The sequence below is a fragment of the Manis javanica genome, chromosome 14 (assembly GCF_040802235.1).
Source record: "Manis javanica isolate MJ-LG chromosome 14, MJ_LKY, whole genome shotgun sequence".
Classification (NCBI taxonomy): domain Eukaryota; kingdom Metazoa; phylum Chordata; class Mammalia; order Pholidota; family Manidae; genus Manis; species Manis javanica.
The window spans coordinates 86,698,599-86,712,943 of NC_133169.1; the positions used below are offsets into that span (position 1 = coordinate 86,698,599).

General features: G+C 56.3%; 1 protein-coding gene across 6 annotated transcripts in view; it reads right to left on the reverse strand.

The window, feature by feature from the left end:
- Window positions 1-1,384: 1,384 nt before the first annotated feature.
- NRG2 (neuregulin 2) overlaps window positions 1,385-14,345 on the reverse strand; it is a 169,331-nt gene continuing 156,370 nt past the window's right edge. For 2 of the 6 annotated variants that reach the window (XM_073221791.1, XM_073221792.1), the window contains exons 7-12: window positions 13,208-13,364; window positions 9,343-9,445; window positions 7,156-7,279; window positions 6,699-6,826; window positions 5,590-5,817; window positions 1,385-3,126 (exon numbers count right to left, since the gene is read on the reverse strand). In XM_073221791.1, the coding sequence (XP_073077892.1) occupies window positions 2,370-3,126; window positions 5,590-5,817; window positions 6,699-6,826; window positions 7,156-7,279; window positions 9,343-9,445; window positions 13,208-13,364 (1,497 nt within the window). In that variant the 3' untranslated portion in view covers window positions 1,385-2,369. The remainder of the gene's footprint in view (window positions 3,127-5,589; window positions 5,818-6,698; window positions 6,827-7,155; window positions 7,280-9,342; window positions 9,446-13,207; window positions 13,365-14,345) is intronic. The other 4 variants (XM_037016354.2, XM_037016353.2, XR_012125133.1 and 1 more) reach the window with 3 other exon arrangements.

Consider the following 14,345-nt stretch of genomic DNA (forward strand, 5'->3'; position numbering starts at 1 on the left):
GGTTTATGTAGTATTTAGTTAATTATTTTCCATTGTTTCTTTGTAACAGGTCGTTTTGTCCAGCACCCCCACAATGAATATGATGACTTCTTTCTTTTCTCCACTTCCCTTTCATCCAGTTTTGGCCACTCTGGGTGATTCCAGAATGCAAAGCACAGGATACTGTCATCATCATAGTCAAATTAGACATTACTAGGCACCCATTATGTGCCGAAGCAATGCCAGGTGCTTTATAGATATCATGCCCACAGCAACCCTTTGAGGTAGGATTTAGCATCACCATTTTGCAGTTGAAGAAACTGTAGCCTAGAGAAATCACATAGCTAAGTGAGGGGCAAAGCTGGAATTTGAATTCAGGTCCTGTTGATTCCTCAGCCCTCTCAACCAGCCCTAAACCTCTCTGTCCCTCCTGCCTGTAGGTCTCTGAACTGGCCGTGCACATCCTGGGAGCGTTTGTGCACATATATCTTAGCCACCTGAGCTCTTCTGCTAGACGACTCCCCTCACGTCTGGCTGGGACCTAATGATTCCTTGCGCTGGGCACTGGTTTGATAAATTAATCAGTGAAGGGAATGGTTTCTTAACCCTGGACTTCAATCCGCTTTCTTGATGCCTGAAATCTTGTACTCTTCATCAGGAACTGCAGGCTTAGACAGGCCCTGGCTCTGAGGGGGTATGAAATTGGGAAAAGTGCAGCACCCCATGGGCTTACAAGCTGCAGCAGCTGTGGTCCTCCTGGCAGCCACAGGTACCCATTATGCCATCCTACATGTCCAGACTTTGCCTTTGACATGTTTGAGGCTCCAAGGGTCATCTTGCCTCAGCTGCCCTGGTGCCAACACCACAGCCCTTCCCTCTTCACCCACCTAGGCCTGGAAACTGTTGCCTCAGTCTGCCCTGCAGCTCAGGGCAGGAACTGGGCCAGGCTTTTGAGGCTGAGCTGGAAGCAGAGTAATTTGCCTGAGCCCCTTGGCCACATACCTCTGCAGCAAGGGGAGACACCTGGTGGATGTTGGAAGGGGAGAGAGGGCTGGGGCCGTCCTAGGAACTGAACCGTGAAGATTGGAGGGTCTCTTCCTCCCAGGAGCTGTCCTGGCCACCTCCAACCTCCACACCGACATCCATCCATCACCACCCCAGGTCCTCATTCTCTCTCTTCCCTCCTGATCTGGGGACTAGGCACACACAGTCAAACATGCATTATTTCTGATTTTATTTATAATATAAAAATGTTCAAGTGTCAACAGTCAGGTGTTTGGACATTTCAGGGCAGGGTACCCATTTGTTTGTGATTTCTTTTAAACAATCACCTTTTTGACAAATTAGCAGTGGACCCAGTTTTTGGGGCTGGGGAGGACAGGGCTGCAGAGGGCGTGAAAGTTATAGATGGGCTGGGGCCTTGGAGTTGGAACTGTGAGAACGAAATGGTGTTTTTTATTGCTAAAAGGGGAATCAAATACACTGTGGAGTGGTTCTTCTCGGTCCCAGCGTGACCATGCATCCAATCTAAAGAATCTGAAATGCAAAGGACATGCAGGCGTAAAATAGAAAAGACGACCTGTAAACGAAGGTGCTGCAGAGGACGGAGGGGCATCCTGGCGGCCATGGGGGAGGCGGAGCCGCCAACACTGGGGCCCTGGCAGAGCGGCCCCCTCCCTGGGGCCGGGGCTGCTGGGAAGACCTCTTAGTGCTCCCTCCCTTAGCAGCTGCGAGGAGCGGGGAGGCCCTCCTCCCCATTCTGGTTGCTGTCGCTGGGCAACAGTCTACCCCTGAAGGGTACCTGACCCAACTCCAGCTCCAAGCCTAGGATCCCCTGCCCTCTCCTCAGAGGGTTCAGGGCTCAAGATCTTGCTTGGGGGTAAAGCTACTCCCGTCCGGATTTCCTTCCTCCGGGGCCAATCCCTCATCGCAGCCCCGCCCCCCAGAACCCCGGGGCCTCTCTTTCCAGGCTTCCTCTCACCCCCTCCAGCTCAGGATCCTACATTTCCCCCACCCCCACCCCGCTACCCAGACTTCTCTCCAGGAGCCCCAGATTAGCGTACAGCAGAAGGCACCACAATATAGGTTTCTATTAAAGAGTCAAAAAATTGGCCCATCTCTCTTTTTTTTTGTTTTTTTTTTCCGAAGCTGTAAATCAGGATGTTACATATAAATAGTTTCCCTATAAAAACGTCTTTGCCGTTAGCTAATATTATAAGACAATTTTTGCTAAAATGAAAATAAAACATTTTGTTATACCTTTTTCCTTTTATAGAAAATAAAAATATTTTTATTTCTTTTTTTCCTCCTTTCTCTCCAGTCGGTGGTCTCCGTTCTCCTTAAGGACAGTGGGGCGGGCGAGGCGGCGGGGGCGGCGGGCGGCGGGGGCCCTAGAGGGGCGCCGAGTCCTGCTGGGCCCGCGGCGGCGGCCTGCGGCTGTGTCTGCTGCCGGCCCGCGTGCTGTGGCTGTCCAGGGAGTAGTAAGTCCTGCTGTCGGCCGCCGGGCACAGCGGCGGCGAGTCCGAGCGCAGCGCGTCGTGCGCCGCGCGCAGGCCGAGGAAAGGCGTGCTCTCGGCCGCCAGCGCCCCGTCCGCGTCGTCCGCGTCGTCGTCCGAGGCGGAGGCCGAGCCGCCCCCGGAGCCGCTGCTCAGCGATAGCGAGTCCCGCGCCGCGCGTGCGCGCTGCGCCGCCAGCCCGTTGAGGCGCGAGCGGCGCCAGCGCCGGGGCCCCGCCGACGTCCTGCGGGACGCGCCGCGGGCGCGCGGGCGCGGCGGGGGCGGCGGCGCGCACTCCTGCGTCGTCTCGTACTCGTCGTCCTCGGGGATCCGGAAGGGGCTCGCGGGCAGGCTGCCCAGGCTGCCGCCCAGCGCGCAGGCCCCGCGCCGCGGTCCCGGCCCCGCCGCGGGGTAGTAATAGCTGTCGTAGCTGCGCTGCATGTCTGCGCCGGGGCCCGGGCCGGGGGGCGCCGGGTGCCGTAGGAGCGGCTGCTGCTCCGCCAGGCGGTAGCTGATGGGCGCGGCCGGCGGCAGCGACACGGCGTGCGCCGAGTTGGGGGACGTGATCTCGAACGTCGGCACCTGCGTGGCCAGCGAGTAGTGGAAGTCCACGGGAGAGAGGCGCGCGGGCGTGGTCAGGGCCGACACGTACCTGCGGGGAGAAGCAGAAGGCGGGTCAGGGTCAGGGTCGGGGGCGGGGGACTGGGGCTGGGGCTGACCCCTAGGGAGGCAGTGAGTGGTTCTGCCTGGGATTCTGCCCGCAGGAACTATGGTGGGAATCGTCAAGCAATTTTCCTTTCCTTTCTGGGCCTCAGTTTCCTTATCTGTTAAGCGGGGATAGCCATAGCTTTATTGGGGCGATTCTGTAAATGTATCAATGAGATGTCATAGCCCAGTGCCTGCCTCATCCACTGTAAGCCTCCATGACCGCCCTTTGCTGTGGGGTTGCTCACAGTGACCGGTTATTCCTGAATGGGTACTTTGGGCCAGGCGCAGGCTGGGGATTTTTACAGGTGGGATCTCATCTAATACAGTAATTCTTTAAGACTCTTTTGTTAGTCCCATACTACACGTGAGGAGCCTGAGACTCAACTTATTCGAGGTTCATACAGCTAGGAAAAGGTAGAGCTGGGATTTGAACAGAGGCCGGGCAGGAACCAGGACTCATGCTGCCCAAGTCCAGAAGCCACTGATTCTCATTCAGCCAGCCCTGTGACCTGGACCAACCGTCCCTGCAGGGACAATTCAACTCACGACTGCTGGCTTCAGTAGGGGAAATATTCCTACCTATATTGAAACTAAAAGCTGCCTTAGGGAAGTAACTGTTCACGTGGCCTGAAGGTTCCTCAGCCCACAGCTGAGGGTCAACAAGACCCCACTGAGGTGTCTCGGGGGCTAGAGAACATCTGTTCATTCAGAAGTCTGCCCTTGTTAATCTCTCCCAGTCTGGGTCCCAGGCATCTGCCCCCTTTCTTTTTCCACATCTCCCTTGCTGAGACCATCGGCCTCTTGACTGACCGTTGTCCAGCCATCTCTGTGCTTCTCTTCTGAACTGTAGAGCCACAGATGTCACTGCTCCCCGAGTCCCCGTTACTCTTTCTGAGTCATGTGACTCCCTTTTTTTCCCTCTCCCACATGCACATCCAATTACCCAGCAGATGGTACCCACTGCCCCTCTCCCGGAGCACGTGGAACACACCCCCTCCTGCTCTACCCCATCCTGGGCCTCGCTGTGCACTCTGGTTAATCCCCCACCTTAGGGTCTCTCTGTCGCTTTATGCAGTTCATTCTTTTAAGGTCACAACTCTGCTTAAGGTTGTTGTTCCTGCTTAGCTATCCAGGGCCCACCTCCCAAGCAGAAGCCCAGGCCATTAGCCATCTTTCTGGCCCCAGCCTGCCTATTTAGGCCCAGGTGCATTTACCCCCGAGTCCACTCTGCTCTAGGCATCTCCCTCACCAGCCATGTTCTTAAGTACCTCTGCTGGAACAGCTCAAGATGTTCTCCTTGCCTGGAATGCTTTTCCTGTCTGTTTTCCTTCCAACCATTAAGGAATCCTATTGCTATTGATAATAGCTACACCTAGTGAGCACCAGCTCCATGCCAGGTAGGAGGCAGAGCTGTGTACACATGATCTCTGGTGGCCGTCCCAAGACATGCATGATAGCTATCCTCCCAATTCTATAGCTGGGGAAACAAAGGCACAGAGGTGGTGGAGCTGGATATGGACAGGTTGGTCTTGGAAAACCTGGCTGATTCCCAGAACCCGCAGGCAGTGTGGCCTTCTCTGCCCTGGTAGGGTGTTCTGTGCTCAGCACTTTCCGTAGGCAGCTGTGAGTTTCATCAGTTTGTGTGTGTGACCAGGACCTCCTCAGAAGCGAGAATCAGGTGGACCATCTCTGGATGCCCAGGCAGTCCTGCGCTGCATGGGGCCAAGCAGGGAGTAGGCTGAGTTGGGCACAACATCTGCTCCTCTCCCTCCATTCCAGCCTGGAGTTCCAGGGACTGCATCTTCCTCTGTCTCCTCCCATAGACCCCACTTGCCAGGGCCACTGCATCCTGGTTCTCACTGCATCTGTTGATCGGGAACCCAAGGGCATCTTGATCCATGGGGCGTTGTTCCTGATACTGCCAGGGCCTGTGGTCATTCTTGGCTCATGCCCATCCTGCACTGGTCACTCTCCTCATAGACAACTTCCCCTACATCTCCAATCTGCTTCTCTTTGTATCTTTCTATTCCTGTTGGAACACAGGAATAACCCTGAGTAACAGCAGGGTAGAGCCACCATGTGTTCTGGTTTGTCCTGGACAGCCCGTTTGCCCAGTGCAGTTACTAACATTCCCTTCTAATCTGAAAAGAGTCCTAGTTGGACAATTAAATTAGATGGTCACTCTACACCATGGCCCACTGACTATAGTTGCAGTCTGTCATTAACATGCTGATGACCCTGAGCAGATCATGCAACCTTTCAGGGGCCTTGTTTGCCCATCTGAAAAATAGGGATGAGGCTCTTTGGAGCACCTGATCTTGATCTCAGGTTCCTAAGAGTCAGCCCTGGGTCAGTGGTGCCAGCTGTCTGGCCAAGGTGGGACTCAGGTCACAGGGTAGGATCTGACCTCTCGCTGTGTGGGGAGTCCCGCAGGGAGTCTATGGAGTCATGGTAGGGTGGTGTGGCAGCCCTGCGCCTCTCGTCCAGGCCGGAGGCCGCCGCCCGCCGCGCCCGGGCCTCCACACACGCAGGGCTGTTGCACTTGCTGGTGCCCACTGATGATAGCATGATGCCCGACTGCGAGTCAGAGGTCAGGCTCTCAGAACGTTCCAGGCTCCACGTGTGGCTTTCATGCCTGGAGAAACCAGGTGAGAGTGAGGTGAGGGGTCAGGATGGGCTGGGCAGCCCAGGAGGAATGGTCCCAGCCCACCCTCTCCTGGTCCATCATTCCATCTCAGGTTCCCTCCTCAGTGCCCTTCCCCACTCTGGGCTGACGCACAGTGTCACAGATGCCAACCCCAGTACAGACGGAAGGAGAGATGGGGTCCTGTGGGTGGGTGAGTTACAACATGCACGGGCCTCTTCCTTTCCTCTCTGCAACCAACCTCTCCTGAGCACTTGCCTGGGGCCCCTGTCTGGTCTGGGACCCTTCTGCCCCCACGGTCCTTAGCCACCTCTCTCAGAAGCCCAGCCCCAGTGGCCAAACATGCAAGGGGACCTTGCCTACTCCACACTGCCGCCTGGGGATGAAAGGGTCCAATCACATTTTTTCTTGAGCTGTATGAGCCTTTATGTTTGTGTGGACAGAGCTTCCCACCCCTGGAGAGGAGGAAGCCAGGGTGGAGTAAGTTCATGTGGGCAAACTCATCGAAGAGCATCAGATAGCTCAGGGTGTTTGGGTGAGTACATGATGCCACATAAAGTGGTGCCAATGAGGCCCAAACAAAACAGAACATTAGTGGGGAGCTCAGCACTGCTGTTGTTCCTCTGGGGTTTGTTTACACTGGAAAAGGAAGTCTGGTCCCCCCCGGATGTGGATGAATGTTTTGGGGTGGACTCTGGTTTGAAGCCCACCACCTCCAGCCTCTTGTTCAGGGGGACCCTCAGTACAGAACTCTGCCAGGCTGGGGAGTTTCTGTGTGTGTCCCCAGGTAGGTGAGTCGGGTGTGCTGCACACCCGCTGTGGGGATGAGGAGAAGAGGCTGTGAGTCTGTTGTGGCCCTTGGTGGCGCCCACCTGTGGCTGGAGGTGGGCGTGGCTGTGGAGCAGTGGTGAGAAGGAGAACAGGAGTGGCTCCCAGAGAAGGTGGTCTCAGTTTCCCTCCGGATGACGTGGTCTGTGGCTGGCACATTCTTGGAGATGTACTGGAACAGACAGAGTTGGGCAGGAGTTAGTGATGCATGACCAAGTTGGCCCTCCTTCCGGCTGGGAATGGGGAAGTGAAGCTCTATGCTCCAGGTTGGGGCGGGGTGGTCCCCTGGGTAAGTGACTTGCTACTGGGGCAGCAATGTCTCCAGCAATCAACCCTCCCACCCTTCCTTAAGGAAGTGGGCAAAGGGAGGCCAGTCATCCTGGTGCTCGAGGGAAGGCTGAGCATGGGACGGCAGGCTGCCGCGCTGGCCCGTCCTGGTTGGGGTTGGAGCAAGCCAGCTGTCCAGCGAGGGCTCAGAGGGGCCCTGGGACCACCACTCACATCTGCCATCTGGATCTCCTCGGGGTCTAGCCGGGGGTGGCTGGGCCCGTTGGCCAAGCTCCGATTCTGGTGGGCTGGGCACATGTTCGGCCGGAGGTGGTTATGCATCTGCTTCCTTTGTTTCCTGCACAGGAGAAGGGTGTGTTAGCCTGGTGCCCTTTGTGCCCAATGTATGAACTCCCTCAGCTGCCCCTCCAGGGGACCGACTCTGGCTCTGTCCAGGGTGGCTGCGGCAGCGCCTGCTACTGCCCTTTGCCGTGCTCAGGCTGCCCTCGGCCAGCGCCCCTCCCGCCGCCTCAGCACACCAGCCTGAATCCAGCAGGACGGAGCCAGAGAGCAGGGCGCCACCCTTCAAACTACATGATCCTGGGCGAGTTACTTAGACACTCCATGTTTCACTTTCCTCATCTGTAAAGTGGGGAGATCATTTACCCATCCCAAAGACTACTGAGGATTAAGAGCAGAGAAACTGTTCAAGCATGGTGCTGGCCCACTCACTCACTCATTCATTCATTTGGCATTCCTTGGATTTGTACTATGTGCCTGACGCTGTTTGGGAGCAGAGAAGGAGACAGATCAGGTCCCTGCCCAAATAAATGCACAAGATACTTTCAGCAAAGTGCTATGAAGAGAATAAAACAGGGCGCTGTGGTCAGGGGGTCATAGGCCTGTGGGCTGACTTTATTTTGGCACATATTGAGTGCTCAATATATTTGTTTTATAATCAATAAGTCTAAGCATGTCACTTCCCTGTTTAAAACCCTTCACTGGCTCTCAGCATCCTGTTTCTCTCCCCAGCCCTGTCTCTCACTGTCCTGTCCCCTTCCCAGCTTGCTGCATCCTTGGAAGGTTTATTTCTGATCCTCAATTGTGCCCACCCTCTCTGGCCTCAGGGCCTTTGCACATACTATTGTAGCCAACTAAAACACATTCTCTGCCACTTCATCTGCTAACTCTTGCTCACTTCTCAGGCCCAGCCAAATGCTCCTGAGGTCAAGGAGCCTTCCAACTGAGGTTAGGTACCCCTGAAATGTATCCCATGACACCGAACCTCTTGCTTAGAGCACTGGCCATGTGCCTGGTGCAGGGCCTGGTGTCTGACAGGCACTGAGTGGAAGTTTATTGAAGAAATAATTGAATGTAGTGGTAGTAATGACAGGGGCCTTGCTTCCCCCCAATTCTTGGCCTTGGTTTTACTACTTGGGCCCAGTCTCTTCGTCTAGGATCCCTGAGCCCCAACTCCTAAGGCTGGCAGGGCCTTATATCCCATAGATAGGGGCAGCAGGAATCAAGACCCATGGGCCCAGTCCTCCAAATGGTGGTCATGTCTAGACCCTTGCTTTCCAGATAAGAATGAATGTGATAAACTTATCATTTTTCTGCACTATATCACTCTACAGCCTTCGTTGGATCCCTGTCATCTTCAGGATAAACCTGTCCTTCCTAGCTGGGCATTCATGGCCCTATGGTGCCATCTGGGTCTCAGCTGTCTTTGTAGACCCACGCCCCTTTTTCTCTTGACCCCAGCCATTTGTTCCAGCTAGTCTGGCTGCTCATGCTCTGGGAACACAGCTGTCCCTCCCCCAGGACTGTCTTTCAGCTTGTACCAGTCTACTGGAACTGTCTGTTTCTGCCCCTTTTTTCCCCTTGACCTGAGGTTCTGCCCCCACCTTTCCTGTGCCCAGAGGTGTTTCGACCCAGCCTTCTCCGTGTCTCTGCCTGGATCACTTCCTGGTGGGAGCAGGCAACGCTGCCGGGGTCTCTTTGCCCTTGGGGATGTGGCCTTCCTCTCTGCACTTCCCCACCCCCAGTGCCACTCCAGGGCCTGCCCACCCAACGGGAGACGCTCCCACAAAGCGTCCTGGGGTACAAATGAGGATTATTCCCATTTTACAGATGAGGACCAGAGGGGTTCATCAGTTTGCTCAGTCACATGGGAAGTGGCAGAGCTGGATTTGAACTCAGATCTGTCTTCTTCCAGTGCCCATTCTTGTTCAGCCCCTAGCCCGTCTTCCCTGCTCTGCTCCACTTGCTCGGCCCAGCCCTGTGGCTGCAGAGCCTCTGAGGAGGCAGCTGGGCCCAGGAGGGTGTTGCGGGGGCCAGGCCAGGCATGGCAGGTGGGGAGGAAAGCCTGTCCTCACAAAAGCAGTGGTGGGCCTGCCCCCAGCCCGAGTGCCTGGCACTTACTTGGTCTTGCAGTAGGCGACCACGCAGACAATGCCCACGACCAGTAGAGCCACGCAGATGCCGGTGATAGTCAGGACTCTCTTCTGGTACAGCTCCTCGGCTTCTGCAGAGGCAGAGCGTGTGAGGCGGCAGGGCAGGGCAGACCCGTGGGGACAGTGGTGCATGGACCCTCCCCACCCCTGCCCCCAAAGCCTCAGGCTCCCTTCCATTACCTCCCTCCCCAGCCACGGTCTCCCTCCTGGGTGTTCTGCTACCCCGACCTCCACCCACCTGTGGATCTGGTCACAGAGTACCCCCGAGTTTACCTTCCCAAACCCCAAGCCCTGCCCAGAGCGTGTGTGAGTGGAAGATGCAGGGGGCTGGGAGAGAGGGTGGGATGGAGGTGAAGTTCCTAAGGCCATAGGGGGAGGGCAGCCCAGCCTGGCCAGCATGCTGCCCTGCCCAACTATGGCCTGGTGGCTGTAAAGAGCCTTGATGGGCTGGGGGAGCTGTTGTCCATGGTGGGGAACATGGGACCCTGGGCAGGGCCTGCCTTGCCACTTGAGCCACTCTAAGACGGTGGAGAGTGGCTTGTTCCAGGCGGGTAACAGGACATCAGACCCAGAGGCTGGACTTTAGAGGGATGCCAGGGCCAGGAGCAGGGACAGAGTGGGCCAGGCCCCTGGCATGGTTGTGGCCCTGGCCCACTCCAGCCTTCCTTGTCTTGGCTGTGAGAAGCCCACGAGTGGCAGCACAGACCCCTGGCATCTGGGACAATTCCTGTGCTCAAGGAGCAGCCCTCAAAGAGCACCCCCCCTACCTCCCACTTCTTGGTGGGGCAACCTGTACTCTTCTAGAGCAGAGGAAGCCAGGAAGAAGGAAAGGAAAAAGGTGACAGCCCCAGCCACTGTCAAGGCCTATAGCCCGGACATCTGGCTGGCCCCTCAGAACGGCTCCCTGCCGCCAGCACGGGGATAAGTGGCAGCTGGACCCCAATACCTTGGTGGAGCCCTGGGAAATGTCCCTAAGCCCTTGGACTTGCAGAAGCCGCTGTGGGAAAGGAGCAACTCACCAGCAAACCCCCAGGGCTGCAGACCTTCTAGACACACAACCTTTAGAACTATGCCTATCGGATACACAGACACTTTCACAGATACACTCACACACATGTCCAGCAAAGCACACGCAGACGTGCACACACAATCATGCAGAGTTTTAAAGATCGTGCAGAGATAAACCCACATGCCCTAGCTGGGCATTCATGGCTCTATGGTGCCATCTGGGTTCTCGCGTCTTTGTAGACCCACGTCCTTGATCCTGAGGAGTCTTAAAGAGCCCCGCATCCCAGACCCTGTCCTCTGCACCCTGCTGCTGGTTCACATCCCCACACCCCTCGGTCCCCTCTAGTCAGGCATCTGTCGCTGTCACTCCTCTGAAACCACTCTGGCCATGGTCACCAACAGCTACCTGCTGCTAAGTCCTGTGGCCATTTGTTTTGCTCTCAGCTGACACCCCTTTAGCAGGGTGCCAGGCCCATGCCCCCTGATGGCTCCTTTCTCCTGGGCTCCTCTTCCTTCACTGGCTGGTCTCTCTCTCCCAGCTGCTGCTCCTCCACCGAGGCAGAAGGGCCCAGAGCTCCCTGGCTTCTCTCTTTTCTCCACCTGCCCTCTCTCCTCTCGTGATCACACCCAGACTCAGACCTTAAATGCCATCTGTGTGCTGCTGTCAAGCTCCTGTGCCCTGTGGTGGCTGGTCCCTGAGCTCCAGACTCCGACAGCCAAGGGCTGTGTTCTAACAGAAGCGCCCCACCTTCTTTCCAGACCTGCTCTCAGCTTTTCCCATCTCTTCAGCACCTTGCCTGTTGCTCAGGCCCCGAGGCTTGGAATCATTCCCTGTGTCTATAACGCTACCCGGGCCATCAGCAAGTCCTCTTAGCTCCCAAGGAGACCCTGGATCTGACCACTTCTTGCCGTTTCTACTGCTTGCAGCTGATGCTGTCCCACCTGGACAGCTGCTCACCGTCTGCTGCTTTTTCTGCACAATGTCCCATCCTGTCCCCAACCCAGTCTATTCTCTGCCCAAAGGCCACTTGATTTCTAGCCATAAAGCAGATCATATTACCTCTCTGCTTAAAAACTCACAGTGGATTCCCCCTGCAACTCCAATACAGCCCAAAGCCTTACCACAGCCCACAAGGCCCCTGGTTACCTGGTCCCAGCTTTCCTTGAATTTCTCATCTGGGTCCCCTCCCTCATGTCGCCTGTGCTCCAGAGTCGCTGGCAGTCTTTCTGTCCATTGCACATCCAGCCACACCACCGGCGACTGGCTGAGCCCCGCCTCCAGCTCCCCCCACCCCCTGGGTGACTGCAGGGCTGGCTACTTTCATCAGCTTTGAGCCAAACGGCACCTCATTGGACAAGCCTTCCCTGGCCACTGGGCTGAAGAAGCTCCCACCTTGGCGGGGCACTATCCCACTGCCTTCTTCCATTTTTCTGTACATACTTGCCACTGCCTGACCCCTCTCCTGTTTGTCTGTCTGTCCCAGAGGGAAGGGGTTCTCTGTACCCCACCACCAGGGTTTGGTGCATCCTGGGGCTCAGGATATGTTGAGTTGGTGAGTGAACGAATACACACACCATCACTACAGACACAGATGCGCATCAGCACATGCGTTATCACCTTCACACCCACACAGCTCCACCTGCACAACACTGGGCCCTGATACAAATGCCCTCCCCAGCCCCGTGCATGCACTTTCTGCACTGAGACCAAACAAGGTGTAAACATTTTCGCCCCCATAACAATGCAGATTCACCCCTGAGCACCGTGTCACCACTGCACAGGCTCCACACAAACTCAGCCCCTCTGCTGCCCACCCTGTCGCCATCAGCAGATAGACAGGCATGTGCCTCCACACAGACTGTTAGCTCCGTCTTCTGAGAGCAGCCAACATGAGCTAGGGGATGGGGATCTCCCCAGACCTGCCAATGAGCACAGCCTTCCTATAACTGCAGGCTCTGCACTATGAGGTCTGACCCCACCAATGCCTTGACCCCTCTGAGCCCCTGCATCACTCTTGCTGTAACATATCAATCTCGCTGTAACACATCTGTAGACCTAAGGCCAGGGTACAGCCTCCCAGCACAAAGCCAGAAAGCTAGACAGACTGACCCCTCAAAGTCCCTTTTTGCCGAAGGCATATTCCTGGGGCCGAAGGGCGGCAGTGGGAGGGAGGTTCTGAACTTGGGGGCAGGAGGGCAGGTACCAGAGGCCAGCCCACCCTGGACCCTTGCATGTTTTGCCCGCAGAAGAAAATGCGTGCTGTCATGGGGACAGATCATGGAGGGAGTGACAGCCTCAAGCAGATGGCAAAGCCTGGCAGATAGACACAGAGCAAGGGTAGAGACAAATGGGCCACCAGCCTGGTGCAGAATGAAAAGCAATGGAAATGGGAAAAGGAAGGAAGGTAGAAGTCAAATTGGAAGGGATGCCTCTCTGCACAACTCTCCAAACCAGAATCTGTGGCTTCTAGATACTGGCTCACCGAAGGGCCTGTCCCTTGTCTGGCCCATCCACTGGGATGCGCACAGCTCAGGAAGCCCCTCCCCTTAGAGGCTTCCTGCGATTGGGCCCAGGCAAAGGGACACTACTGAACACTGGGGGCACCGTTTGAACCCCAGGACACTCTGTTGTTCAAGAGCGCCTCTCATCTCCCCCTCATCAATGTAGTTTATGACAGGATCTCTTGATGGGGCCAGGGGAGATTTTGGCATCATCTCTTTTCCATTTTTTTGGAAAGAAAACAAAACATCCAGCACACATGGTGTCAGAGGCTGCAGAGAGGGGCTGTGTGGATGGCACCGACTCACACACAGAGGCTCCGTACCCTTTAGTTCAAATCCAAGGTGCTCTGGCAGTGCAGAAGAGAGGCGGGCCAGAGAGGGGAGGGAGTGGAGGGAGAGATACGGACAGAGAGAGATGGGGGGGCAGGGGAGAGAGAGAGAGAAACGTTGGTCAGGACTCTTCAGACACCAGCAGCCAGCCTGTGAGGTGAAAGCAGGTTAGTGGTGTCCCCTCCCAGCCTCCTGAGCCCCTTCCCTGGCACCCCACCCCCAAGAGCCCCGAGTGGGGTGGAGAGAGGAAATGTTAGGCTCAGCAGGCAGGGCAGGTTCTTTAGAGATGAGCTGTGGGGTTAGTACCTGGTGGGGAGGCAGAGGCGCAAGAGTCAGTTGGCGAATGTCCCCAGGGAGGAAAGGTAAGTGGGTGCGGGGGCCCAAGGAGGGCCCATTCTCCCATGCCCAGCCCCACAGCCAGGTGGGCAGCACTCGGGAGCCCCCCTGTAGACAGCTTGCTCAGCCCTGAGCTCATCCATGGGGCACCCAGACTGGTCCCTTGAGCCTGGCTGGCTTGCTCGTCCAGTAGGAGCCTGGGCACGGAGACTCAGGGTCCGTGGTGGGACAGGAGTGGGGAGAAGAGGAGGCTCCAGGGGGTTGGCCACTTCTGTACTTGATGCCCCAACACCCTAGAAGCCGACAGGGGCTAGGACTCAGCGTCTGAGCTGTTTTCACTACTTAGAAAAAGCAAAGTGCAACTCAGAAATCTGAGACAAGTGGGTTCCCTTGTGGGACACCTGTGTCCCTTAAATGGTGGGCCAGCTACTCTCTGAAATGGGAGGTACACATGTGATTTCAGAGCCCTGTGAAGTAGATGCCCATGCCAAGTAAGGGTCAGGTGAAAGGGCCTGGCCCCAGGGGGTCTGACACTGACCCCCTGTGTGCCCCCAAGCGTGCCCAGCCTGTCAGTTGTCGGCCTCTTATCTGTTCAGTGGGGATCAGTGGGGATCAGGCCTGGCCATGGGATCTCTGGGCACTCTGCCACCTGACTGCTTCAGAATCATCCAGATCAATGGAGCAGGCTCTAGGGTGGGAGCCTAGAAGTCTCAGCAGTGTTTTTGAAGAACTCACCTACCATTCTAAAGTAGCAGCCAGTACCTGTCTGCAGGCCTTGAGCCTCAGTTTTGTCCC